The 27,678-nt window shown below is 47.7% G+C and overlaps 1 protein-coding gene across 1 annotated transcript in view; it reads left to right on the top strand.

Moving 5' to 3' along the window:
- ATP6V1B1 (ATPase H+ transporting V1 subunit B1) overlaps positions 1 to 27,611 on the top strand; it is a 78,707-nt gene extending 51,096 nt beyond the window's left edge. The window contains exons 5-14 of the mRNA XM_083458831.1: positions 2,237 to 2,314; positions 3,763 to 3,902; positions 6,921 to 7,022; positions 10,070 to 10,167; positions 12,316 to 12,439; positions 12,549 to 12,699; positions 17,107 to 17,189; positions 20,835 to 20,939; positions 22,449 to 22,578; positions 27,289 to 27,611. Of these exons, the coding sequence (XP_083314957.1) occupies positions 2,237 to 2,314; positions 3,763 to 3,902; positions 6,921 to 7,022; positions 10,070 to 10,167; positions 12,316 to 12,439; positions 12,549 to 12,699; positions 17,107 to 17,189; positions 20,835 to 20,939; positions 22,449 to 22,578; positions 27,289 to 27,452 (1,175 nt within the window). The 3' untranslated portion in view covers positions 27,453 to 27,611. The remainder of the gene's footprint in view (positions 1 to 2,236; positions 2,315 to 3,762; positions 3,903 to 6,920; positions 7,023 to 10,069; positions 10,168 to 12,315; positions 12,440 to 12,548; positions 12,700 to 17,106; positions 17,190 to 20,834; positions 20,940 to 22,448; positions 22,579 to 27,288) is intronic.
- Positions 27,612 to 27,678: the final 67 nt, after the last annotated feature.

Raw genomic sequence — 27,678 nt, 5'->3', positions numbered from 1 at the left:
TGGTGGGGTGGAACTTGGCTGCTTTCTGCACAGTCCTGTACAGGACTATCAGCTCACATTCTGTTTTATATTATTATTATTATTATTATTATTATTATTATTATTATTATTATTAATCCAGTTCATCAGGCTGGGTTAAAAATACAGCATATCCTATACAGGCAACAAACTAACCAATCAATCAATCAACAGAAACTAGTAATAACAAAAACAACAAAAACAACAATAATAAACCATTTACAGTTATACCCAAATTATAATAACCGCCAACCCCAGCTAAACACTTAACTAACCCCAATCTGACAAAAATAAAAGAGTGGAATCAAAATTAGAACCGTTTAATACATTGTAAAACATTTTAGCCAGTTGCCCCAACCCAAGAATTGTTCCAGCAAGGGCCCTCTGGCCTCCCAGGAGCCTCTTTTAACTCTTTATATTTATTTATGTGTGTCCCCCCCCCCTTTCCTCTTTACTGAAGGCACCCTGCAGATAAAATAGAAACAGCCAGAAACATAGGAGAAAAAGCACATTAAAAACAATTTAAGATTAATAGAATTAAAGAAAGATGGATAGATAGATTGATGATGATGATATAGATAGATAGATAGATAGATAGATAGATAGATAGATAGATGATAGATAGATAGATAGATAGATAGATAGATAGATAGATAGATAGATAGATAGATGATAGATAGATAGATGATGATGATAGATAGATAGATAGATAGATAGATAGATAGATAGATAGATAGATAGATAGATAGATAGAAGATAGATAGATAGATAGATGATAGATAGATAGATGATGATGATAGATAGATAGATAGATAGATGATAGATAGATAGCTAGCTAGCTAGATAGATAGATAGATAGATAGATAGATGATAGATAGATAGATGATGATAGATAGATAGATAGATAGATAGATAGATAGATAGATAGATGATAGATAGATAGATAGATAGATAGATAGATAGATAGATAGATAGATAGATAGATGATAGATAGATAATGATAGATAGATAGTCAAGTACTTTATTACGGTCATAGACCAGCATAAGCAAACATCTAAATAAATAGCATAAAAGTATGAATCTAAATGAATAATTATTAAATAAATAGGAGCAAGAACCAAACATAGATTTAAACATATACAGTGGTACCTCGGGTTAAGTACTTAATTCTTTCCGGAGGTCTGTTCTTAACCTGAAACTGTTCTTAACCTGAAGCACCGCTTTAGCTAATGGGGCCTCCTGCTGCCGCCGCGCCGCAGGAGCACGATTTCTGTTCTCGTTCTGAAGCAAAGTTCTTAACCCAAGGTAATATTTCTGGGTTAGCGGAGTTTGTAACCTGAAGGGTATGTAACCTGAGATACCACTGTATATAGAATATTTAATTAAGCATAGATAATGGGTGCGTAAAAGTTTATAAGAAAAATTAAAAGATCGGTTAAAACAGCTATATGGGCTTGGCTTCAGAAGTGCAGATCTAACAATATGGGTCTTCAGTTTAGGGTTGAATTGTAGCATAGACCATTCGTCATATATATATGAAGGCGATGCACAAGGGATGTCTCTGCTTTCGACATTTCTCCTGGCGCAGTGAGAAAATCATGTTGACTGTTCTCATATATGAAAGATCTATTGAAAGATCATATGAAATATCTATTAAAGCATAGAATCATAGAGTTGGGACCCTGAGGATGATGTAATCCAGTCCACTGCAACACAGGAATATGGATCAAACCTGAAACCTTAACCTTGTCAGCTCCACCCTCTAACCAACAGCTGGTGATCATTGCAGCAAAAACATCACATTACCAGCCCTTTCCTTAAAAAGAGGCAATTCCCCAAAGTCTGTTGGATAAGGCTATGGAATGGCTCTACTCTGCTGCCCACAGCTGGAGGCATAGCTGTCAACTTTTCCCTTTTCTTGCGAGGAATCCTATTCGGAATAAGGGAATTTCCTTTTTAAAAAGGGAAACATTGACAGCTATGGCTGGAGGCAGTAATTGCTTCTGAATGCTGGTTATTGGAAACCACAGAAGGAGAGAGATGCTCTTGTGGTTACAGCCTTCTCGCAGGTACCCGGTTGGCCCCTGTGAGAACAGGAGGCTGGACTAGATGGGCCACTGGCCGGATCCAGCAGCCTCTCCACGTGCATGATTCCTGCGCATGCCTGCGGTTGTGTCGCACACCAGGCCCTCCTTCTCACACCCGTGTCTCTCCGCAGGCCGAGTCTTCAACGGTTCTGCCAAACCCATCGACAAAGGACCAACCGTTATGGCAGAAGATTTCCTGGACATTAACGGTGAGACCTTAGTCTGATCTGTGCAGGTGGGGAGGGATTCAGCTGGACCCATCCCTTCCGAAAAAGACGCTGTCAAAGGGAACGGGTGAAAGCCCTGACCTCCCTCTGCTCTTAAACAGGTCTCCCATATCTAGAAGCAAAGTGTCACGGTCATAAGTAAGGAACTACCGTAAATTTTTCCAGGCAGAGAAAACCCGTGGTTTTTCCTCTGTTCACCCACATTTATTTATCTACTTCCTTTATATCTGGCTGCTGGGGTCTCCTCACCTCTATTCCCCCCTCTCCTTTTTTGCCAGCACTGCCAAAATCAGTAGGGTCTTAGGGAGGGACCCAGTTCAGGCAACGAAATAGGGTTTCAGTATCCCTGGTATAGGTAAAAGGTAAAGGGACCCCTGACTGTTAGGTCCAGTCGTGGCTGACTCCGGGGTTGTGGTGCTCATCTCGCTTTATTGGCCGAGGGAGCCGGCGTACAGCTTCCGGGTCATGTGGCCAGCATGACTAAGCCGCTTCTGGCGAACCAGAGCAGCGCACAGAAACGCCGTTTACCTTCCCGCCAGAGCAGTACCTATTTATCTACTTGCACTTCATGCTTTCAAACTGCTAAGTTGGCAGGAGCAGGGACCGAGCAACGGAAGCTCACCCCATCGCGGGGATTTGAACTGCTGACCTTCTGATCGGCAAGCCCTAGGCTCTGTGGTTTAACCCACAGCGCCACCCACGTCCCTGGTATAGGGCTCCTTTATTTATTTTTGCACTTATACCTCAAGATGGTCTACATGGTTCTCTCCTGCCCCTTATTTAATCCCCACAACACCCCTGTGAGGTAGATTAGGCTGAGACTAAGGGCTTCTCTACATTTACCTTCGGCATTGCTCTTTCCAGCGAAGTCTGCACTTAAAAGCTCCGTGTCTGAGCTTTTTTGGTTTTGTTGTGGGGGTTTTGGGGGGGCCTGACTCTTTCCCCACAAAAACCCACTCTTTAGCATTGAATCAGAACAAATGCCAATTCTTCCGTTTGCTCCTATTGAGTGATAAGAGCAGGATTTCACAAAGAAAGCTCCGGGACAGAAAAAAGATTGGAGTTATCAGACATAGAACTTTAAATCTGCGCTTGCCGCTTTTAACAAGACAGGAATGGCGACTGTTTTGTGGGTCCTGCTGCACCTTTCACCAGGCTTTGAACTGAGACTCCCATCAGCCCCAGCCCACCACGTAGTTCAAAACATCTGGAGGGCACCAGGTTGGCAACCGCTGGTCTACCAACATCAGCGAGGCAGCAAAACCTTATAGTCTCTGCTTCGATATGACCATTGCTCTCTGCTTAGTGACTAGCCATCCCTGACTGGCCAGCTGTGATTGCTCCATTTCAGCTGCGATTCCTGCACTGCGGGGGTTGGACTCTACGATTCTATGACCCCCCCCTCTCTCCTCCTGCCTTGTTTTCCCCAGGCCAGCCCATCAACCCGCACGGGCGCATCTACCCAGAAGAGATGATCCAGACTGGGATCTCCCCCATCGATGTCATGAACAGCATTGCCAGGGGTCAGAAGATCCCCATCTTCTCTGCCGCAGGTCTCCCCCACAATGAGGTAAGCGTATGCACCTGAGGTCCGGATCCTAACACACACACACACACACACGTTTTGCTCCATCCGGAATTTGTTCTGTCTGGATTCTCGCTTTCATTTTTAAAATCGAAGAGCCACACGCTAGAGAATTAACGCTCTCTGGGACCAAGATCTCAGCAGGCAATTAAACGTTGGCACAGAAGTTGCCTGCTGAATTTCCAGTGGCAGAGAGTTCCACAGGACTGGGCCCATGACACTCAAGGTTCCGCTTCTCCTTGTTTTGAAACCAGCCTGCAGGTGATTTCATTTGGGACACAAGGGCTCAGGCGGACCCTGAGGCACCCTTAACAGATGTTGCTCTGGACTTTTTGTAAATCAATTTAAGGACCTTGGACCTGGATCACACAGACAATCCTGTCCTATTTCCTGGCAGGAAATCTGGACCTCTGCTGACACGCCAGCCTGCTTTGCCCCACAGTGCCCTTTGACCAGTGGCGTAGCGTGGGTTGTCAGCACCCGGGGCAAGGCAAGTAATTTGCGCCCCCTAACCCGTGGATTTGCGCCCCCAACCCTAACCCCCAGATGTTGCGCCCGGTGCGGCCGGCCCCCCCTGCACCCCCCACGCTACGCCACTGCCTTTGATGGACTTAATAATAATAATAATGATAATACATTTTATTTATACCCCGCCCTCCCTGGCCAGAGCTGGGCTCAGGGCGGCTAACACCAATAAAATTACAGTAAAAACATAATGTGGGGGGACAATTTAAAATACAGGTTAAAATGCAATTTAAAATGCAGCCTCATTTTAAAAGTAGCTGATGGATCAAAACCATAAGGGGAGGGAAACAGAAGGGTCAGACTGAGTCCGACCCAAAGGCCAGGCGGAACAGCTCTGCCTTGCAGGCCCTGCGGAAAGATGTCAAGTCCCGCAGGGCCCTGGTCTCTTGGGACAGAGTGTTCCACCAAGTCGGGGCCAGTACTGAAAAGGCCCTGGCCCTAGTGGAGACTTGAAACATTGAGGCTCATCTCTGTGTGAATGCACCTGGGGGCAGGGTGTGCAGCCCGGGATAGAGACCAGGGTTCGAATCCTTGGCCATGCAGCTCACTGGGTCTCTGTCTCTCCCAGCCCAGGCTACCTCACAGGGTTGTTGTGAGGACTGAATGAGGAAGAGGGGAAACCATGATGCCATCTTGAGCCCCATGGAGGAAAAGGTGGGGTATATATCCAATAGACAAATGAATAAGCAGACCAGTTTCCTTGCCACAGATACACACCCAGGGAGGAAGTCAGGTGGAAACTGTTCTGACTAATCGGGAGTGACAGGCGAGAGTGAATATGATAAACTCAGGACCCGGCGTGTTGGGCGCTCCGCCGCCTGACAGGAGAGTAACGGAGGGAGGTGGGTTGAGAGGCCAGCAAAGGCCCTTCATTTATTTATTTCGCAGAGTTGCAGAGTTGTGGGAAGGACTGCAAAGGGTCCAATCCCACTGCAATGTAAGAATCACAGTTTTGGGCACACAGCTTGCTTTTTTCCTCCAAGGATCTCAAGATGGCACAAAAGATGTTCTCTCTCTCCTCGTTCTCCTGCGGCAGGAATGCATATGTTTTTGTCCAAAACACAGTACAGTGGTACCTCGGGTTAAGAACTTAATTCGTTCCACAGGTCCATTCTTAATCTGAAATTGTTCTTAACCTGAGGTACCACTTTAGCTAATGGGGCCTCCTGCTGCTGCCATGCCGCCAGAGCACGATTTCTGTTCTCATCCTGAAGCAAAGTTCTTAACCTGAGGTACTATTTCTGGGTTAGCGGAGTCTGTAACCTGAAGCGTCTGTAACCCGAGGTACCACTGTAATATCCAAAGCAACACAATGACCAAGTACAACAATGCAACATCAATATGAACCCTTTATATAATCTATATGGAACATTGAACAATATGAAAAACCAAATAAACAGAGATCTTATAAATCTCTGAAGACACAAAATGTGCACTCTTAATGGTTTCTCTTGAAAACATAGAACCAAATAGACATAAGTTTTATAAGTCTCTGAAAGTCTTTGTAGACTATGGAAGTCTCTGAAAGAAGCAGTGGGTCAGATTCTTATCTGACGAAAACAAGCCGTAAAGCTTTGTTTTATGATGCCCAACACTGCCGAAGTGGTCTGCAAACAAACGTAGCGAACATTGATTCTGGATATAGCCACTGTTTCGTGGAATTCTTCTTCAGTGCAGCAGAAGGATACAGAAATGCTTCATAAACTGCAAATGAATTATTGAAACAATGGCCTGCATACACATTGCAACTTACATTAACTCAAATTATTACAAACTATATGCATGAACTGGAACGCAGGTGGCGCTGTGGGTTAAACCACAGAGCCTAGGGCTTGCCGATCAGAAGGTCGGCGGTTCAAATCCCCGCAATGGGGTGAGCTCCCGTTGCTTGGTCCCTGCTCCTGCCAACCTAGCAGTTCGAAAGCACGTCAAGTGCAAATAGATAAATAGGTACCGCTCTGGCGGGAAGGGAAACGGCATTTCCGTGCAATGCTCTGGATCGCCAGAAGCAGCTTAGTCATGCTGGCCACATGACCCAGAAGCTGTACGCCAGCTCCCTCGGCCAATAAAGCGAGATGAGCGCCACAACCCCAGAGTCGGCCACGAATGGACCTAACGGTCAGGGGTCCCTTTACCTTTACCTATACGCATGAACTATGATGACAATTCAATATGAAATAAAACCAAAAGTACATACCCCATCTACCGTATATGGTGAAGGGAAGTGTATAACAACAATTATCTGTGGAGCAGTGGTCATAAAGTTATGTCCAAAACACCCCAGAAACTGGTACAGAGGGTTAAAAACTCACTAGCTGATTGAGGGGTATGTGCAAGAAATGGGAGAGGAGTCGAGGAAGGTCAGGGGTGTGGGTGTGTGACGCCTTATTTTCATCTGAGGAATGTTGGAGGGTGCGCCATCTCCTCTGTTCTGTCCTTGAGACGGTAGCCTTGCCTTCCTTTCGCCTCTCCCCTCAGATCGCGGCCCAGATCTGCAGGCAAGCAGGGCTGGTGAAGAAATCCAAAGACGTCATGGATTACCACGAGGACAACTTTGCCATCGTCTTTGCCGCCATGGGGGTGAGTTTTTGTTCCCGTTTGAGCATCATTTAGCTGTTGGTCAGCTTTCTCCCCATTCACGTTGCACCAGAGTAGGCAGCGCTCCTTGCATTGACACATGAGGAGCCATTGGGATCTCATAGAATCACAGAATCACAGCATTGGAAGAGACCCTAAGGATGATCTAGTCCAATCCTCTGCAATGCAGGAAAAAGAAGTTGTCCCCTCTGGGGATCAAACCTGCAACCTTGGCATTATTGGTATAATAATAATAATAATAATAATAATAATAATAATAATAATAATAATAATAATTTATACCCCGCCCTCCCCGGCCAAGACTCAGGGCGGCTAACACCCAATATAAATACAGTAAAAACATTAAAAACAAAACGAACAGTTGGTTAAAATATAAGTTAGAATACAGTTTAAAATGCAGTTTAAAATGCAGCCTCGTTTTAGTGGTAGCCTATAGATCAAAGCCATAAGCGGAGACAATGTCAAATATCATGCTCTAGCCAGTGATGTAGGAACCTTCCTGGAGGGATGCTCAGCGGAGGCGGCAGGGCTGGTGGCGCAAGAGGCTTCCCTCTGGGAAAAGACAACCTTCCCTGCCGCATCCTCAGGCTTTGAGCATCTCCCAGGCAGCCAGGTGAGCTAATTGGCAGCATCTTGCTCCCCCCTAGTGGACAGCCACGTCCTTGCAAGCACTTCCTTTTGGCAGCCCACCTTTGACGCTGGTCCCCAGGTCATCTTTATTGGCAGGTGGGATAAAAGAAAGTCCTTCCTCCCACAGCGCATAGTTTAAACTATGGAACTTGCTGCCACCGGAGGCAGGGATCGCTAGCAACTTGGATGGCTCTGAAAGAGGACAAGGCAAATTCATGGAGGAAGAGATGACTATTGATGGCTGCTAATTGTGATGTCTACGCTCTGCCCTCCACCTGAGGCAGAATGGAATTTTTATTATTATTATTATTATTAAGGATATTTAGCCGCATCTTGATGGAGGGAGGTTTTCCTCAACTGCTCTTGTGGATGTGATTTTATAAGACTCAGAAGTGTGGGAATGTTCAGGGATGCAGGAGAGGATATATTGTCTGATTATAGCTTTTCCAACTTGTCTTAACAAGTTCCCCAATTTAGCAGAGTAACATTCCCCCTTTTAAACTCACAGCGGATGCGTTTGCTCAGGTTCGCTAAAGCCTCTATAATAACTGTCCTGGTATTTCCCCCTTATTCCCTCATAAAATGACACAGTCTTCTATAAAAGTATAAAAAGAGTTTACTCACATTCTGTTCACAGTTGGGTCCCAGAAGGCAGACTTATCTTAGAAAAGTAACATATACCTGGAAACTATCTCACAAGGAGACAGTCCCTCTGTCCTATCTTGGCTGGAGGCCAAGAGAGCATCTTTGGCTAAGCAGATGTTGCTTCTTCGATGCATGTGGTGAAAGAGAGAGAGATGGCTGCCCTGCCCTGTGCTTTTGTCGTTACCTGCACAGGTGAGGCCAGGCCCACCTCTAGTCACATACAGAGGAAGTCTGTCCCAGCCCAGAAGGAAACAGGAACCAAACTACAAGAAAGAAGATTCCACCTAAACATTAGGAAGAACTTCCTGACAGTAAGAGCTGTTTGACAGTGGAATTTGCTGCCAAGGAGTGTGGTGGAGTCTCCTTCTTTGGGGGTCTTTAAGCAGAGGCTTGACAACCAGATGTCAGGAGTGCTCTGATGGTGTTTCCTGCTTGGCAGGGGGTTGGACTCGATGGCCCTTGTGGTCTCTTCCAACTCTAGGATTCTATGATTCTATGAAGTTGACCTGCTGGCTGGACAAACATTCTTCCCCATGTGTAAACATGTTCTCTCTAGGAATGTTGTACTTGACTGTTCATGTGTTTCACATCCCACAAGAACAACACTTCACGCCTGAAGAAAGCTATATACAGCTGTTAAGGACCTAAGATTTGCCTGCTGGATCAGGCCCCTGACCCATCTAGTCCAGCACCCTGTTCTCACAACGACTGACCAGAGCAACTCTCCATTTAACTTTCCATTTGAAAATGCTGTTTGACAATATGAAAGGAAGAAAACAAAGCTAGCCTATTTTCTGGCTAAACACAGAGGTACCATACTTATTTGTGCCAACCCAGCATACATTTTCTTTTTTCTTTTTTCATTAATATTTTATTAAGTTTTATCAATAGAAAAGTTCAGAAAAATACAAAAACAAAAAAATACAAAATTACAAAATACAAAAATACAAACATTAAACACAAAAAAGAAGAAGAAGAAACACATATAAAAGAAAACAAAGCTCCTCTTTCTTGATTTCTCATCTTTAGTTAACTTATTTTCCTGACTTCCTCACACATCCCTTTTTTGTATCCCTTTTAAAAATTGGTTCAGCAAATTCATATACTATTAGTTTATCTATTATCAATCCCATCTTACATTTTACCTTGTTGCTAGAACCCCTTCAATTCATTTACCCAGCATACATTTTCTGACCGGCTAAAAGGATTTGCAGTTTTGCTAAAACCTGGAAACAAAATTATATACATAAGGGCTGTTGCCATCCAAAGACAGATGATGTCTTGGTCACAGTCCTCTGCTGTTCTGACTGATCTTGGATGTCAATTTATATTTGCAGCGCTGTTCCGGAATGTTGGCCGGTTGGGCAGTCGGAAACCCTTAGAAATTTGTTGGTTTGTAGGTTTTTGACATAGGTCTTTAAATGCCTGAACTGGCTCTAGCTGTCTTTGACTAAAACCTTCACCACTCTGGTTACAGGTAGGTAGCCGGGTTGGTCTGCCGTAGTTGAAACAAAATAAAATAAAAATAAAAATTCCTTCCAGTAGCACCTTAGAGACCAACTCAGTTTGTTATTGGTATGAGCTTTCATGTGCATGCACACTTCTTCATGCACACGAAAACTCATAACAAAAACAAACTTAGTCGGTCTCTAATGTGCTACTGGAAGGATTTTATTTTATTTTATTATTTTGTTTCTTCACCAATCTGGTTTGTGTTGCAAACTACAACTCAGCCTCTGTTCCTTTGCTGGCAGGTAAACATGGAAACTGCCCGCTTCTTCAAGTCGGACTTTGAGGAGAATGGCTCCATGGAGAACGTCTGCCTCTTTCTGAACCTTGCCAATGACCCCACGTGAGTTTTTTGTAAACTGCTTTGAGGTTTTCTTACAATCAAGCCTTGTATAAACTTAATGAAATAAATACACGAATCAGAACAGCCTGGCAGCACCCCTGATTAAATCACTGTCCAGCCTGGGGGTTTCTGTGAGTTCAATGGAAGACGACCCAGCCAGCAGCTTGTGGGAATGAAGGAGCCTCTTCCCAGAGCGCAGGTGTGCTTCTCCCACCTGCAAGCAGCACCTGTGCATCAGCTGAGACAACTTCTCCACCCATCCATGCAACAGCGCACAGGGGCCTCGTGGGCTTTTGTGACACGGGGTATGTCAGGCAAGGAGTAATTTTTGCATGCAAAAACCCACACCTTATTGTAATGGTGTGTGCAGATAATGGCTACAGAGCCCTGCATTGAAGACCCTTCTAGTGTCCCTATTTTCCAGGAACAGTCAGATTTACAGAAGCTGTCCTGGTTTCTGATCTGATCCCAAAATGTCCCGCTTTCCCTTAGGGTGGCCCTATTTTCATTGGATAAATGTAGGAGGGTATGGAATAGAACATCTTTATTTTCATTGGAGAAAGGTAGGAGGGTATGGAATAGAACATATTTATTTTCATTGGATAAATGTAGGAGGGTATGGAATAGAACATCTTTATTTTCATTGGAGAAAGGTAGGAGGGTATGTTGGGATACTGCCAGGGAGACAAAGTCCATCATGGCCCCACGTCGCCTCCGGACGTCCATCAATCTCCCGTAGACACGCAGTATCAGCAATTAGCGACATGAGCTCCAGAAATAGCTTCCCACATTCTGGAACTGATGCACGCTCTTATCAGCAGATAATGCACAGCGTAAGATGCACGCAGGAGAGCATTTTTCATAAGTTTATTCTGCGTTAGTCAGAACAGAGAAAAACATGACTGCCTTCTTCAGTGTTGAGGCACCAAGAGAGAAAACGAAAGCAATAGAAAACATAAACATCCTGTGAACAGGAAATGCGCAGACTCTGTGACTCACAAAGCCTGCTCCCTTTTAAGGTGGAACGGTAATATCCTAACAGGGTATGGAATAGAACATCTTTATTTTCATTGGAGAAATGTTGGAGGGTATGGAATAGAACATCCTTATTTTCATTGGAGAAATGTTCGAGGGTATGGAATAGAACATCTTTATTTTAATTGGATAAATGTTGGGATAGCCATATTTTCTTTTTCTTTTATAACCTTTTTTTTAAAAAAACAAAACTTTATTCCAAAACCAAAAAAGAATTACAAACATCAAATTCAAAATCCATGTTCATTTTGTAACATAAGCCTATTACATAGCTGACTAGATTAAAATATACCTAATTGCTATAGGCTTCTCTTTGCTATATATAAATGCAATGCAATTAGAAATATTATATTAGAAATTTTTATAAATTCCCCTATACCCCCCACTCCCCTTCACCCATGTGTGACCTCAATATTATTTTCTTTTACTTCTTCCATCTTGTTGTGTTGCTGTAGTTTAATAATTATTCAGTTGATCCTTTTATTATTTCCTTGCTTACCCTTGCACATTTTACACATTATCTATTAATATTCCAGTTCCGGAACCATATTTTTTCATGTATTCCTTCATTGGATAAATGTAGGACGGTATGGAATAAAGGTAAAGGGACCCTTGACCATTAGGTCCAGTCATGACTGACTCTGGGGTTGCGGCGCTCATCTCGCTTTACTGGCCGAGGGAGCCGGCGTACAGCTTCCGGGTCACGCGGCCAGCATGACTAAGCCGCTTCTGGTGAACCAGAGCAGCACACGGAAATGCCATTTACCTTCCCGCCAGAGTGTTACCTATTTATCTACGTGCTTTCAAACTGCTAGGTGGGCAGGAGCAGGGACCAAGCAACGGGAGCTCATCCCACCGAGGGGCTTCGAACCACCAACCTTCTGATCACCAAGTCCTAGGCTCTGTGGTTTAACCCACAGCACCACCCACGTCCCTTCAGGGTATGGAATAGGACACCCTTATTTTCATTGGAGAAATGTTGCGATGTCCTATTTTCATCAGAGAACTGTTGGGGGGTATGTAGTAAGGAGAAGACTTGGGCAAGACTGGATGCTCGGCTTGCAAGGCTCAGCACTCCAGACCCCCGTGCTGACACCTCCCTCCTTCCCACAGGATTGAGCGCATCATCACGCCACGCCTGGCCCTGACCACAGCCGAGTTCCTCGCCTACCAATGCGAGAAGCACGTCCTCGTGATCTTGACGGACATGAGCTCCTACGCTGAGGCGCTGCGCGAGGTCAGAGGGGCATCCCGCAGCTCAGAGAGGGTGTGGGCCGGGGCGCCTAACATGGCAGGAGATGGACCCCCTCTCTGTGCCCCATAATTCACCCCTTTTCCCCCACCAGGTCTCGGCTGCCAGGGAGGAAGTCCCTGGGCGCAGAGGCTTCCCAGGATACATGTATACTGACCTGGCGACCATCTACGAGAGAGCCGGGCGCGTGGAGGGCAGGAACGGCTCCATCACTCAGATCCCCATCCTGACCATGCCCAACGATGGTGAGCGGGGAGGGGGCGCTGGGAAAAGGCTCAGGGAAAGCCTGGGCCACTGACTTCTATGGGGAAAGTGGTTTGGGGGAAATGTCCGGCAGCAACAGCAGCTGGGAGTGAGGAATGGCTGACAAGGGGGAAGGGAGGAAGGCAAATTTTACTGGGAGTCTATCCCCCCCCCAAAAAAAAGCGCACACACACTGTGGGAATGTTCAAGGAGGTAGGAGAGGATATATTGCTTAATTATATCCTTCCCAACTTGTGTTAACAAGTTCTACAATTTAGCAGAGTAACATCCCCCTTTTTAAACTTGTACAGGGGATAACGTCTTTGCCAGGCTTGTGTAAGCCTCTAAAATAAGTTTCCATGGTAATTCCCCTTTATTCCCTCATAAAAAGATAGACACGGCACAGTCTTGTATAAAAGTATATGAAATAGTTTACTCACATTCTGTTCACAAATGGATCCCAGAAGGCAGACTTAAGTTATAATATTAATAATAATAATTTATTATTTATTCCCCAGCCACCCTGGGCGGCCTCCAACAAAGTATTAAAATACAGTGGTCTGTTAAACATTAAAAGCTTCCCTAAACAGATGCCTTCAGATGTCTTCTAAAAGTCTGGTAGTTGTTCTTCTCTTTGACATCTGGTGGGAGGGCTTTCCACAGGGCGGGTGCCACTACTGAGGAGGCCCTCTTCGTGGTTCCCTGTAACTTGACTTCTTGCGGTGAGGGAACAGCCAGAAGGCCCTCGGCGCTGGACCTCAGTGTCCGGGCAGAACAATGGGGGTTACAAAATATATACACCTTGAATCTATCCCATAATGAGATAGTCCCTTTGTCCTCTCTTGGCTGGAAGCCAAGAGAGCATCTCAGGCTAAGGAGATGTTGCTTCTTCAAGGAATGAAGTGAGAAAGAGATATGGCTGCCTCCACTGAGGTATTTTGTTACCTGCACAGGTAAGGTCATGCCCACCTCTGGTCACATGCAGAGGAAGTCTGCCCCAGCCCAGGAGGAAACAGGAAGTTCTGACTGGCTGGTCCAGACACCCCCTTTTTATGTCCATGCTAGGAATGTTGTATTTGACTGCTCTGTGTTTCACATCCCACATACACTCCAACTTGAGATCAGTTGATCTGCAAGATTGCCCAATCCCATATATGCCCGCTGGTCTGCTTCGATCGGCAGAACTGGAAATGTTACAGGTGCCACGTAACACCTGCTCCACGTTGGTAAGAAATCAACCTTTTAGTGTGGCAGCACCTGCACTTTGGAACTCCCTGCTGATTGACATCAGGCCGATGCCTTTGCTGTACTCTTTTTGGCACCCACTAAAAGCTTTTTTGATGCTTTTGAATTCTGGTGCTGGAGGAGACTCTTGAGAGTCCCATGGACTGCAAGAAGATCAAACCTCTCCATTCTGAAGGAAATCAGCCCTGAGTGCTCACTAGAAGGACAGATCCTGAAGCTGAGGCTCCAAGACTTTGGCCACCTCATGAGAAGAGAAGACTCCCTGGAAAAGACCCTGATGTTGGGAAAGATGGAGGGCACAAGGAGAAGGGGACGACAGAGGACGAGATGGTGGGACAGTGTTCTCGAAGCTACCAGCATGAGTTTGACCAAATTGCGGGAGGCAGAGGAAGACAGGAGTGCCTGGCATTCTCTGGTCCAGGGGGTCACGACTAAACAACTAAACAACAACAACAACAAAAAGCTTTCTGGGGGAGTTTAGATGTTTAGAAAGCTGGTACGACTTTTAATCTGTTTTTAGCCAATTGTTGTTCAAACTTTTAGAAAGTTTTCTGTGAGCTTCGCTCAGGAGGTGGCCCACAACATCTCTGCATCAAAAGTCGACGCTGATTCTCAATGGTCTTCCGCATTGCTTCCTGTATTCCTTGCATGGAATTTTATTGCATTGCAACCTGAAGTCTGTGGGATGCAAATTGCAGTGGGATGAAATGTGATGTAAGGGACACAAGAAGCAGCAAAAACAGGGTTAAAACCTTGCAGCGCAGTTGATTAGAGTTGCCACTGCAGGGTGAAAAAATCATTTGGTCATTTGCTGAGACTCTCAGCATTTTTCAAGTGGTCCAGTGGGGTCGGTTGGATTGTGGAGCGTTGCTTGAAAGCCTCCTGCAACAAACTTCCCAGTTCAAGGCACTGCTGGCTGAGAAACCACAGCCTCGCCAAACACTTCATCTCTCTCAGCCCATTCAAGTTTAGACCACCTTCCTGGCCGCAGCTCAGCGGCTGCCTTAGCTTTTTAAAGGAAAGGGAACCTGCTTCCTTTTGAGCGGGGATCAAGAGAAGCAAGCGATAAAAAGCAAATTCTAGTTCCTCAGACGGTCTTCCGCACGTTCTCTCGGTTCCTTTGGTGAAATCAGTCATCATCGGGGCTGAAACGTACCTTAGGATGAAATCTGTAGGTATTTATTTCTGCAGGGGAAGAGGCGAGACAGGGAGGGGCGTTTGAAATAATGGGGAAGATGTGAGAGGATAAGATAGAGATGAGTGTTTCTAAAAGTCACACACACCCTTGTAAAATATAGCGGGGGGAGGTGTTTCTGAATGTTGGGGATGATGTTAAGAGTCTTAAGATATGAGGTAAGTATTTGCAAACAGAGGTAAGTTAAGGCTCAGGTATCCTTAAGAAATACAGAGCTCTCCTTGGACTTGCCAGTTGTGAGGAAGTTTCCTAATTCAGGTGGATATGCAAGATGGGGATTTATTTTGGGGGCACTGGGAAGGGGGGAATGGCATAGAGACCCTCCAGGTATCTTTTTATTGTGCATTCATGGTGGTTTCATAAATTCATAGAATTGGGAGGGGTTCCCCAGGGGTCATCTAGTCCAACCCCCTGCAATACAGGAATCCCATACCAAGATCTCATACCTTTTTGTGCCACAAATGCCACGTTCCGTTTTTTTGTTCTGCTTTGGTTGTGCCAGAACACACAAGTAAAACAGTCAGAGCCGTTTGAAACTGGAACAGACGCCCTCATTGTGGGAATGTTCAGGGATGCAGGAGAGGATTTATTGTTCGATTATAACCTTTCCAACTTCTGTAAACAAGTTCACAATTTAGCAGAGTAACATTCCCCTTTTTAAGCTCACAGCAGATGCGTTTGCTCAGGCTCCCTAAAACCTCTATAATAACTGTTCTGGTATTTTCCCCTTATTCCCTCATAAAAGATAAGACACGACAGTCTTCTATAAAAGTATAAAAAGAGTTTACTCACATTCTGTTCACAATCGGATCCCAGAAGGCAGACTTAGCTTAGAAAAGTAACATATACCTGGAAAGTATCTCATAAGGAGACAGTCCCTTTGTCCTCTCTTGGCTGGAGGCCAAGAGAGCATCTTTGGCTAAGCAGATGTTGCTTCTTCAATGCATGTAGTCAAAAAGAGAGCGAGATGGCGGCCAGTCCTATGCTTTTGTTACCTGCACAGGTGAGGCCGCGCCCACCTCTAGTCACATGCAGAGGAAGTCTGTCCCAGCCCAGAAGGAAACAGGAAGTTGACCTGCTGGCTGGACAAACATTCCTCCCCATGTGTAAACATGTTCACTCTAGGAATGTTCTACTTGACTGCTCTTGTGTTTCACATCCCGCACTCATAAGGTCCCTCCTTCCTTATAGGTTTCTAAGCAGAGGTTGGACGGCCATCTGTCCTGTATGCTTTAGCTGAGATTCCTGCACAGCAGTGGGTTGGACTAGATGACCCTCGGGGTTCCCTTCAAACTCTGCTATTCTGTGATTCTCAGTGCCCCTCCAGATGGCAATCATGCAGCGATCCCTGGAGGAGCCTTGCAGAACTGATAAAGCAGAAGGGTGTGCGGATGGTTCGGTGCAAAACCCAATGCCTATGCGCTGCTGTTGCACCAGTTCCATGTTGCATGTTACAGTGGTGCCTCGCAAGACGAAATTCATCCGTTCCGTGAGTCTCTTCGTCTAGCGGTTTTTTCGTCTTGCGAAGCAACCCTATTAGCAGCTTAGCGGATTAGCGCTATTAGCGGTTTAGCGGCTATTAAAGGCTTAGCGGCTATTAAAGGCTTAGCGGATTAGCGGCTAAAAGGCTATTAGCGGCTTAGCGGCTTAGAAAAGGGGGGGGGAGCGGAAAAAAATCGGAACACTCGCAAGACATTTTTGTCTTGCGAAGCAAGCCCATAGGGAAAATCGTCTTGCGAAGCAGCTCAAAAACGGAAAACCCTTTCGTCTAGCGGGTTTTCCGTCTTGCGAGGCATTCGTCTTGCGGGGCACCACTGTATATGTTGCATCAGTTGCACTTGCAAAAAAACAGCACCACACCTGCCTTGAGAGACCCCTAGTGAGAAACCACATTAGCCCAGGGAACGGAGAAGTCACTTGCAATGTTAGCAGGGCCAGCGGCTAATCTACCTGCTTCCCCCCCTTACAGATATCACTCACCCCATTCCTGACTTGACCGGATTTATCACCGAAGGGCAAATTTATGTGGACAGGCAGCTCCACAACAGACAGGTAGGTTTACCTGTGGCTTCCCTTTCCCCTTTGATCCTCACCTCTGCCCGTGGTTCTATCCTTGCAAAGGAAAAGGAAGTGGACATATTGGGGATGCTTCCTCCACTGAGTAGACTGCTGTAGAAAGGACACATCCTTGGAAAGAGGTTGACATTGTTGATGCTCATGCCATATGGTGGTAACAAAAATTGGTGGTAGGGAAAGGCTTGTGGGAGATGGCTTGAAGGTGGAGACCCAGAATATGCCCCTAATCCTTCTGAGTTATAGAGTCCATTCAAGTAAGGAGAAGGATACGGTTCTCTGTGCTCTTGACTAGTCTAGGGGTGAGACTGTAACTGGGCTGCTGTGAGGGCTTGAGCTTTTCAAACTTTGGTCTGGACTACTTCTTGCTGACGCGGGTAGCACTGTGGGTTAAACCACAGAGCCAAGAACTTGCCGATCAGAAGGTCGGTAGTTCGAATCCCCATGACGGGGTGAGCTCCTGTTGCTCGGTCCCTGCTCCTGCCAACCTAGCAGTTCGAAAGCACGTCAAAGTGCAAGTAGATAAATAGGTACCACTCCAGCGGGAAGGTAAATGGTGTTTCTGTGCGCTGCTCTAGTTTGCCAGAAGCGGCTTAGTCATGCTGGCCACATGACCCGGAAGCTGTATGCCGGCTCCCTCGGCCAGTAAAGCGAGATGACCACCGCAACCCCAGAGTCGGTCACGACTGGACCTAACAGTCAGGGGTCCCTTTACCTGTACCTTTACTTCTTGCTGAGGGGCTCGGTGTGGTAGAAGACTGGATAGGTGAGTGGGCAATGTAACTTGGCCTCTCAATCCTGTAAGCCTTCAAGCAATCTTCAAGGATGGGCTGTCGGATTGGGTAGACAATACAAGGATAGAAAGGCTTTTCAGGACTACAAATTTTTCTCAAGCCCTCCAAGTCTTTTTCCTGAGTATGTGGATAAATGTGGCTATAAAGTAAGTCCTTTCCTTTGAAGTGAGCATTTTAAACATGGGGCATTGCTTCCCCTGCTAAGGAGTCAATAATAATAATAATAATAATAATAATAATAATAATAATAATAATAGTTTATTATTTATACCCCAGCCACTCTAGAAAACTCCCTGCGAGTTTCTGGGAACTGCTCTGAGGCCTCCAGGTATAGGGCGGTATAAATTTACAGTTGATAATAATAATAATAATAATAATAATAATAATAATAATAATAATAATAATAATAATAATGTCTTCCTAAAGAACTTTTCTCTTGCTGTTTCAGCTAAGGGCTCTTCCACACCTTGGCTTAATGTGGATTTGGGACCCTTTGTGGATTTTGAACCCTCAGCCCATGCGTTGTTCACTTCCTGCTGTCCCACGCTGTCTCCTCCCTGAACCCAGAGATCCCCTGTCCTCTTAAATTCTGTTTCTTAAAAAAACACCAGTTCATTTTTAGTTTTCCATTTTACAACAAATACATGGTTACTGAAATCAGTGGCGTAGCGTGGGTTGTCAGCACCCGGGGCAAGGCAAGTAATTTGCGCCCCATAACCCGTGGATTTGCGCCCCTTTAACCCTAACCCCCAGATGTTGCGCCCGGTGCGGCCGGCCCCCCCTGCACCCCTCACGCTACGCCACTGACTGAAATCATCTCACTATCCACGACTTCCCTTCCCCACCTTCTGTGTTTCGTTAACATTTCCCCTGTTCAACTGCATGTGCAAAATGCTCCTTTTATTTTTCCCTCGTTTCATTTTATTAAACTTTCTCTGCTCTGGTTATTCTAGTCCTGCTAGTGTTTTATGATGTTTACAGGAATTCTTCATGTATTCCACTTCCCCCATTCTTTCTTTAAAATCTCCTTCTCTTGGTCTCGAACTCTGCTTGTTAACACAGCCAGCTCAACATATTCCCACAATTTCATCAGCCTTTCCTCAGTATTAATGCTTCCTTCCATAAATTCCGAACAGGAGAGTTACATTGATTGTCAGCAAGATTCCCTGCGAGCCAGTGGTGAGGTTTTGCCCCCTCCCCTAACAAAAACCCTAGCTAAGCCCATGGTGTCAGACTAGGATCGGGTTCAAATCCACACTCAGCCAGGAAATGTCACCAGGTGTGACTTCGGGCTGGTTGCTGCCCCTCAGCCTAACCTACCTCACAGGAACAAAATAAAAAGCACCTTAGAGACCAACTAAGTTTGTTCTTGGTATGAGCTTTCATGTGCATGCACACTTCTTCAGATACACTGAAACAGAAGTCACCAGACCTTTATATATAGTGAGAGGGTGGGGAGGGGTATTACTTAGAAGGGTGGTGGGAATGGGTGATTGGCTGATAGGTGTGGTAAACCTGTTGACGACTGTTAACGACTGCAATTGGTCTTACAGGAAAAAGCAAGGGGTGAGATGGCTAAAAATAGCTTTATCATGTATAATGAGATAAGAATCCAATGTCTCTATTCAGACCAGGTCTCTCCATGGTTTTAAGTTTGGTAAAGGTAAAGGGACCCCTGACCATTAGGTCCAGTCATGGCCGACTCTGGGGTTGCGGCGCTCATCTCGCTTTATTGGCCGAGGGAGCCGGCGTACAGCTTCCGGGTCATATGGCCAGCATGACTAAGCTGCTTCTGGCGAACCAGAGCAGCGCATGGAAACACCATTTACCTTTCCGCCAGAGCGGTACCTGTTTATCTACTTGCACTTTGACGTGCTTTCGAACTGCTAGGTTGGCAGGAGCAGGGACCGAGCAACGGAAGCTCACCCCGTCGCGGGGATTCGAACCGCCGACCTTCTGATTGGCAAGCCCTAGGCTCTGTGGTTTAACCCACATAAATTGCAACTCAGCAACTTCTCTTTAAGTCTGTTTCTGAAATTCTTTTGTAATAAGACAGCTACTTTGAGATCCTGTATTGAATGTCCTGGGAAATTGAAGTGTTCTCCTGCTGGTTGCTCTGATTCCTGATATCAGATTTAGGTCCATTTATCCTTTGGCATAGGGTTTGGCCTGTTTGTCCAATATAGAGAGCTGAAGGGCACTGTTGGCATTTGATGGCATACACAGTGTTAGAAGATGAGCAATTAAATAGCTCTGAGATGGTATGTTTGATGTGGTTGGGGCCAGTAATGGTGTTGTCCGGGTGTATGTGGCAGCCAAGTTGGCCTACCTCACCGGCCGCCTCAGTGTCTTGCTGGCTCAATCGCCCCCGAACTCGCGGCGCAGAGCCACCCGCAGTAGAAGAGCCCGCTGTGGCATTCCGACCGACAGGCAGGCTCTTCTGTGGACTCAACTCTCGGGCCCCGGACTCTCAGCCTGGCGCCCCTGAGACCATGGCGCCCGGGTGCCCCACACCCCTAGCACCTATGGGAAAGATGGCCCTGGTGGGGATTATTCAGCAGGAGAACCACGTACACCAATTTGAACCCCTTGCAGCAAAGGTGGGGCATAAATGCAAATACATAGAGTATTTCCAGATTTAAGGAGGAGAATGTGTGGGGCAGCAGTAGCTGGAGAGATACGCCACACAGGCAAGGAGGAATTCAAGAAGGCACAGGGTGTCCTGGAATCTACCTTAAGCCGAGACACAGATGGGCCCGTAGGCTAAACATACACACACAGAGTGTATTTCCAAAAACCAGAGGTGCCCATCTGCTTTCTCTTGCCACAGATCTACCCTCCCATAAATGTCCTCCCGTCCCTCTCCCGTCTGATGAAGTCAGCCATCGGGGAAGGCATGACCAGGAAGGACCACGGAGACGTCTCCAATCAGCTGGTGAGTGTTTGAGCCTCTGCGGAAAAGAGGGGTGGGGGTGGGGAGCGCATAGCCATCGAGAGAACGGAGCGGCAAATATTGTTGCACGCCACCCGAGGTTCCAGGCTCTTACCTGGAGTCCGTGTTTTCTTTCAGAAATGAGGCTGTTGTAAACAAAAATCTACCCTTTTTCCCTTATGGGGTATCCAAGAGCCCATATAGAGTCCTTACGTAGGTTCCCTAGTGGTAGGAGAAAATAACAGAGGCCAACCAGAGAATATTGAGAAGCAAAGCAGCTAGTAAGCCTGATCTTCATTGATCTGTTGCAACAGGGTGCTCCCCTCACACGCAGGAAAGGAGGAGGACCCAGAACAAAGGTGTGCCCGCCCTTATATAGACATTTTAAATTGCCCACCCTGGAGTCCAAGACCACCCCCAGAAACATCATACCTACATCACAGAAAGGGGCGGTCTACAACAGAAATCTGAGTGCGTTGTTTACCTCCTGTCTGGCAGGTTACCTGTTAATGCTCACTTGATTGGATACCCTGGGGAGCCTGGCCAGTCTTTTGTAATGATAAATACTTAGTTCCTGAGCCAGGTCACAGGCTCACCCTATTCATACACAGACATACACTTAAGACAGGATTTGTGAAGGAAAAGACAATGGGGAGGCTTTTCCATTTCCCTTTGACTTTTCAGAGAAAACATTTGGTCAGTTTGGGAGCCAAAATGGCTTCATGGCTCTTTTCCTGTTCTTCCTCAGAGATGTGGGTTATATATTTATGTACATGTTTGCTTAGTACATTTATGAACATTTATTATATATTTAAGACCTTAAAAGTCTTATCACAAGGCACAGCAGAGACTGTGGAGTCTTTATGATATACATATATCCATATCCATAGTTATGTATATATACAACCTGATGGAGGGGCTCACATTATTGACACCCCCGAATAGTCTTGCTTTTCCCATCGCCGCAGCCCAGGATTCAAAACAGGCTCCAAAACTTCTGAGTTTTTCCTCCAGCTTGCTGACTTTTATAGACGGGAACCTTTCTGCAGAAACCCAGTCCTAAACTATGTCTGAAACTCTGACCTAATCTAACTCTGAGCTGAAGGAAAAGTCTGTCTCCCTGGTGAGATTCCTAATGGCTGGTTGTTTTCCTTAATAGTCCACCCCAGGTGATCTCCTGAACACAGAAATCCAGACTTGCTTGATTTTAACATGCTAAATCCAGTGTCCAGCACCCAGACATTAGAAGGGCAGTCCAGGCACCCCAAAATCTTGTAGCAAACCCCACAAAAAAGAACATTGTGGCTAAATGCACAAGATGCCTTGATGCAGAGGGTAGATTTCGTGCATCTACGATGCCCATGTTTTTAAAAAAAACCAGACACCTTTATAGCTAAGACTTCAGAGCTTCTTTTTGAGGGTGGTTCTGGGGTTTTCCTGGCTGCCTTGGTGTCAGGGCGCTTGTCTCGGGCAGGACCCTGACTCATGCCCTCCTTGTGGTTTCCCGCTCAGTACGCCTGCTACGCCATCGGCAAGGACGTGCAAGCCATGAAGGCCGTGGTCGGGGAGGAAGCCCTGTCAGCTGACGACCTCCTCTTCTTGGAGTTTCTGCAGAAGTTCGAGAAGCAGTTCATTGCACAAGGTAGGCGGGGGACGGAGGTGGCCAGGAAGCGCTGACCTGGGAGGGACCTTTGTCCTCCTCGCTTGGCACGGCGGTGGGAAGGAGCAGCGTGGCCTTAGAGCAGGGCAAGGGGAACTCAGGACAAATGCGGCCCTCCAGCATCTCCAGCCGGCCCCAGGCCACACCCCTTCCCTAGGATGAAGCCTGTGCTTTTCCTGCTTTGCATCTTCCTTATGTGTTTCTGCAGGGCTGGAATGTGCCTCTGGACTTTGTTAATGCCTCTTGCTTGTCTGGATGGAGAAAGAATCTCTCTCTCTCTCTCTCTCTCTCTCTCTCTCTTGTGTGTGTGTGTGTTGGAATCTAGACACATATAAAAAACGTGAAAATGATTTTCTTAAAAAGCGTTTTGAAAAATATATTGAATTTGCCATAAGCTCACCATCGCCATCTAGTGTCACATTTGTAAAGGGAAAGGGAAAGGTACCCCTGACCGTTAGGTCCAGTTGCAAACGACTCTGGGGTTGCGGCGCTCATCTCGCTTTAGTGGCCGAGGGAGCCGGCGTACAGCTTCCGGGTCATGTGGCCAGCATGACTAAGCCGCTTCTGGCGAACCAGAGCAGCGCATGGAAACGCCGTTTACCTTCCCACCGGAGTGGTACCTATTTATCTACTTGCACTTTGATGTGCTTTCAAACTGCTAGGTGGGCAGGAGCAGGGACCGAGCAATGGGAGCTCACCCCATCGCGGGGATTCGAACCGCCGACCTTCTGATCGGCAAGTCCTAGGCTCTGTGGTTTAACCCGCAGCGCCACCCGCGTCCCTGTCACATTTGTATAACACACTTAAAACACGCTTAAAATGTTATATTTGCAGGTGTATAGCTGAGTCCCAGGTGTTTAAACTACCTTACTGTGCAAAAAGTAGCATGATTGATTGATTGATTGATTGATTCCCCAGCCACTCTGGGCAGCTTTGAACAGAACATTAAAAACAGAATAGAACTTAAACATTAAAAACTTCCCTAAACATCTGTTGCTCCTCCCAGTTTTTCCTCTGGTCCCAACCACCACTGCTATGAAGCCCCTGGGAGGCTACCCAGAAGGAAATGTGGCTTATCTGGATCTTATGGGATGATGAAGAGGACAGGTCATAACCAGGCCACATACATCCTGTACAGTAAATGCACCTGGAGCCCTTCTCTGCCTCACTCTGAGACAACGGCAAGGTCTTAAATGTGTAGCGTTGCCTCTAAACCAGTGTTTCCCAACCTTTTTTGGGCAAAGGCACACTTGTTTCATGAAAAAAATCTCGAGGCACACCACCATTACAGCCCCGTGATGTCAGCGCGCAGCGTCACGCCGGGAGGGACATGAATTGCTAGCAAATTACCGTAGTTTTTGCTCCATAACACGCGTTTTTTTCCTCCTAGAAAGTAAGGGGAAATGTCTGTGCGTGTTACAGAGCGAATGCTTCCCTCCTCCGTGGTTTCCAGCGGGAGAAGAGCCGCTGAGTGGGGAGGAGAGAGGGACAGAGTGCCTGCTTCTTTAAAGGAGCAAAGCGAGAGGGGAGAGGAGCCGCTTACACGAGTGTAAGCGGCTCCTGTCCGGTTGGCTCCTTTAAAGCAAGCAGGTTCTGCTTCTCTCCCTCCTCCCCACTCAGCGGCTCTTCTCCCCTCTCGCTCTTTCAGCTCGCTAAGGTGGGGGCGGGGAGGGAGAGAAGCAGAGCCTGCTTGCTTTAAAGGAGCAAAGTGGGAGAGGAGCCGCTTACACGAGTGTAAGCGGCTCCTGTCCGGTTGGCTCCTTTAAAGCAAGCTGGCTCTCTGTATCTCTTTCCTGCCGCTTTGCTGGAAATAGCAGGCAAGATTTTCAGTGTCCTCCCGCTTTGCTTTTCAGCTCGCTAAGGGTGGGGGGGAGGGGGGGGAGGGAGAGAAGCAGAATCTGCTTGCTTTAAAGGAGCCTACCGGACAGGAGCCGCTTACACTCGTGTAAGTGGCTCCTGTCCGGTAGGCTCCTTTAAAGCAAGCAGGCTCTCTGTCCCTCCAGCAAAGTTTTTCAGCTTGCTAAGGAGGGAGAGAAGCAGAACCTGCTTGCTTTAAAGGAGCCTACCGGACAGGAGCCACTTACACTCGTGTAAGCGGCTCCTGTCCGGCAGGCTCCTTTAAAGCAAGCAGGCTCTCTGTCCCTTCAGCAAAGTTTTTCAGCTTGCTAAGGGGGGGGGGGGGAGAGAGAAGCAGAGCCTGCTCCACGCGTGCTCCTTGTCCCTTAAGTGCTTTTCCTTCCCTCCCCACTTAAAACGTGGTTACAAAGCACAGATCCACATGGATCCTCAGGATTTTTGCACTGGGTCACCCCAAATTCACCATCAGGTCACATAGCATGTCCATGGCTACAGTTTGTACCAAAAAAATTTACGCACCCACTGTTGCCTGGGGCTGCAGTGGTGCAAAAACATTGTTACAAACATGGATCCACATGGATCCTCAGGATTTTTGCATTGGGCTACCCCAAACTCACCGTCAGATCACATGTCTGTGGCCACAGTATGAACCACAAAAATCATACATCCACTGTTTCGTTTAGAATATTTTTTTCTTGTTTTCCTCCTCTAAAAACTACATGCGTGTTATGGTCGGGTGCGTGTTATAGAGCGAAAAATACGGTACATAATCACCTCCTTGAGGGCTGGCTCATCTTCTCCGAAGGCAGAACCCCATTAATTAACAGCACAGACTCACACCATAGCCAAGACGAGGGGGGAAAACCTCAGTCATGCACAGTCATGCACATGTGGGGGCTAAATGAGGACAAAGACCGGGCAGAGAGCAGGGTTCAAATCACCCCACCTGGCCAGGACAATCCCTGGGTGCTCCCTTGGGCCACTCGCCTGACCCACCTCGCAGGGCTGTTGTTGCGAGGATAACACGGGGAGAACCACGCGCGCCCCCGGGAGCTCCTTGGAGGAGAAAGCGGGCGATGAATGCAATGCACGAAATATATGAGAGGCGACCAGGTTTTGCAGGTGAGGGGCCCCCGCCAGCCTCCGCTTCCAACACCCGGCGCAACGACGCCGAAGTTTCCCCCCGGGCTCGGCTCGGGGAGCAGCGCTGCTCCCCCCGGCTCCCCCTCGCCCTCCCGGCTCTCTCTGCCGCCCACTGGGGACCCCCCTCACCTGCCAAGTCCGGAGCGCCGGTGGAAGTTGCATGCATGCATGCAGGGCGCCGCGTTGCCATTGCATTGCACTGCACTCCATGCAACGCCTGCACGCACGCATTGCCTTGCACGCCCGCCAAGGGGTCTCCCCGCGGTTCGATGCGTCCCCTCCGGCGCGGATGCAGCATTGCAAAAATAAAAAAACCCCGACGCAGCCCTACCTGGGGGGCAGCCTCCGCCTCCGCCGCTCTGCCTCCGCGGGGATCCCCGGGCTCCATCCTGCCACCCGATCTCCGCGGGGGCGCAGGCAGGCTGCGCGGGGTCTGCGCGGAAGAGCCCCTGCTCGCCCAGCCGCCGCCGCCGCACTCATTCCATGGCCGGGAGAAGAGCGCTTCAAACAAAACGCCCGGCCCGCCAGGCCACGCTGGGAAACGTAGTTCGCGCACCCTGCGCGGGCGCGGAGCCCAAGGGCAAGGGGACTACGGATCCCGGCAGCCCCCGCACCGGGGACGGAGGGGGAGAGGCCGGGTGCAGGGATGGAGGGACGGGTGGGCGAGCGAGTGAGTGAGTGGCAGCCGCCAAGCCTTGGCCGAGAGCCAGGAAGGGCCTCCCTGGAGGAGGAGGGAGGCGCAGAGCGGGAGGGAGGGAGGGAACCCCAGGGGTCATCTAGTGACGGCGCCCCAATCGAAAATTTGACTTTTTAAAAAAAAAACTTTCGAATTTTTTAATTTTTCCTGCGGCACACCAGGCAACACCTCGCGGCACACTAGTGTGCCGCGGAACAGTGGTTGGGAAACACTGCTCTAAACCATCACCTTTTTCTTTTCCTTGTTTTGAATGTGCAATATTAACTGTCTTGGACTGGCTGGATGGAGAGGAACAGTAGGAGGCCCCAGCTGGGGAACCCCGGATGAAGCCCCCTGAGGCGTCCCACTGAGGCTCCCATCCTTTGTGTGTGGACGCAAATGCACATGGGTTTGCGTGACAAACTGGGTCTTTGACCCAGGTGAAATAAAGCCTCGTTTCGCCCCTGCCCAAGGGAGGAAGGCTCAGAGTCCGGGGATTGGTGGTGGGATGATGATGAGTGGTCAGAGGGAGAAGATTGGGAAGAGGAGGTGTCAAAAGCTGGAGAGATAACAGGGCTCTGTGAGCGGGGAGAGTCAGTGGCAGAGAACAGTCCAGACTCAGAGGCAGAAGATGAAGCGGGAGAAGAGGGAGACCAAGAGGCAGAGAGGAGTCTGGCTGAGGAAGAGTCACGGGTGTCTCCCCCTCCTGCGGAGAGCAGCTCCCATCCCTGCTGGTCTCCCAGGACCAGGGGCGGAGGAGAGGTTTAGCTGCAGATAGGCATAGTCTCTGATTGCCTGGGGAAAACCCTGGAGAGGAGGGGACTTAGGTGACTGTAAAGAGTCAGGGACCTTTAGTCTCATGGGTGCAAGACCTGCCGGAGATGAGGTGCTGTGCTCATTAGGCCTGACTCTCCTGTGCTTTTACTAATCAAGAGTTAATTCCAGCTTTCTTGCTGGCGATTTATTGCTGGCTGGCTCCTGTCCTTAACCCACCGACGATGTTGGTTTTTCCCCAGGCGCCTACGAAAACAGGACCGTATTTGAGTCGCTCGACATCGGCTGGCAGCTGCTGCGGATCTTCCCCAAAGAGCTGCTGAAACGGATCCCAGAGAATATCCTGGCAGAGTACTACCCCCGGGAGGCCAGAGGGGCTGATGGGTCCTCCAACACGGCCCTCTGAGCCTCAGGGCTTGTCCACGGTGGGGCGCAACCCACTTAACTGACTTGGCGGCGGGTGGGGGGGCTGGTCCAAGGCTGTGGGGACATTCACACATCACCTCCAGAAAGGGAACTATGAGCCTGGATGTATGAACACGCTTTTATTGCTGTGAAATAATCAGTTGTCATTGCTGTCCTGATTCAAAATAAAAGTGTCTACCCAAATCTTGAATTTTTTATTTTTAGAA

This window comes from Podarcis liolepis (assembly GCF_965112155.1).
Source record: "Podarcis liolepis genome assembly, chromosome: 9".
Lineage (NCBI taxonomy): Eukaryota > Metazoa > Chordata > Lepidosauria > Squamata > Lacertidae > Podarcis > Podarcis liolepis.
This window is presented reverse-complemented; position numbering and strand designations above follow the sequence as displayed.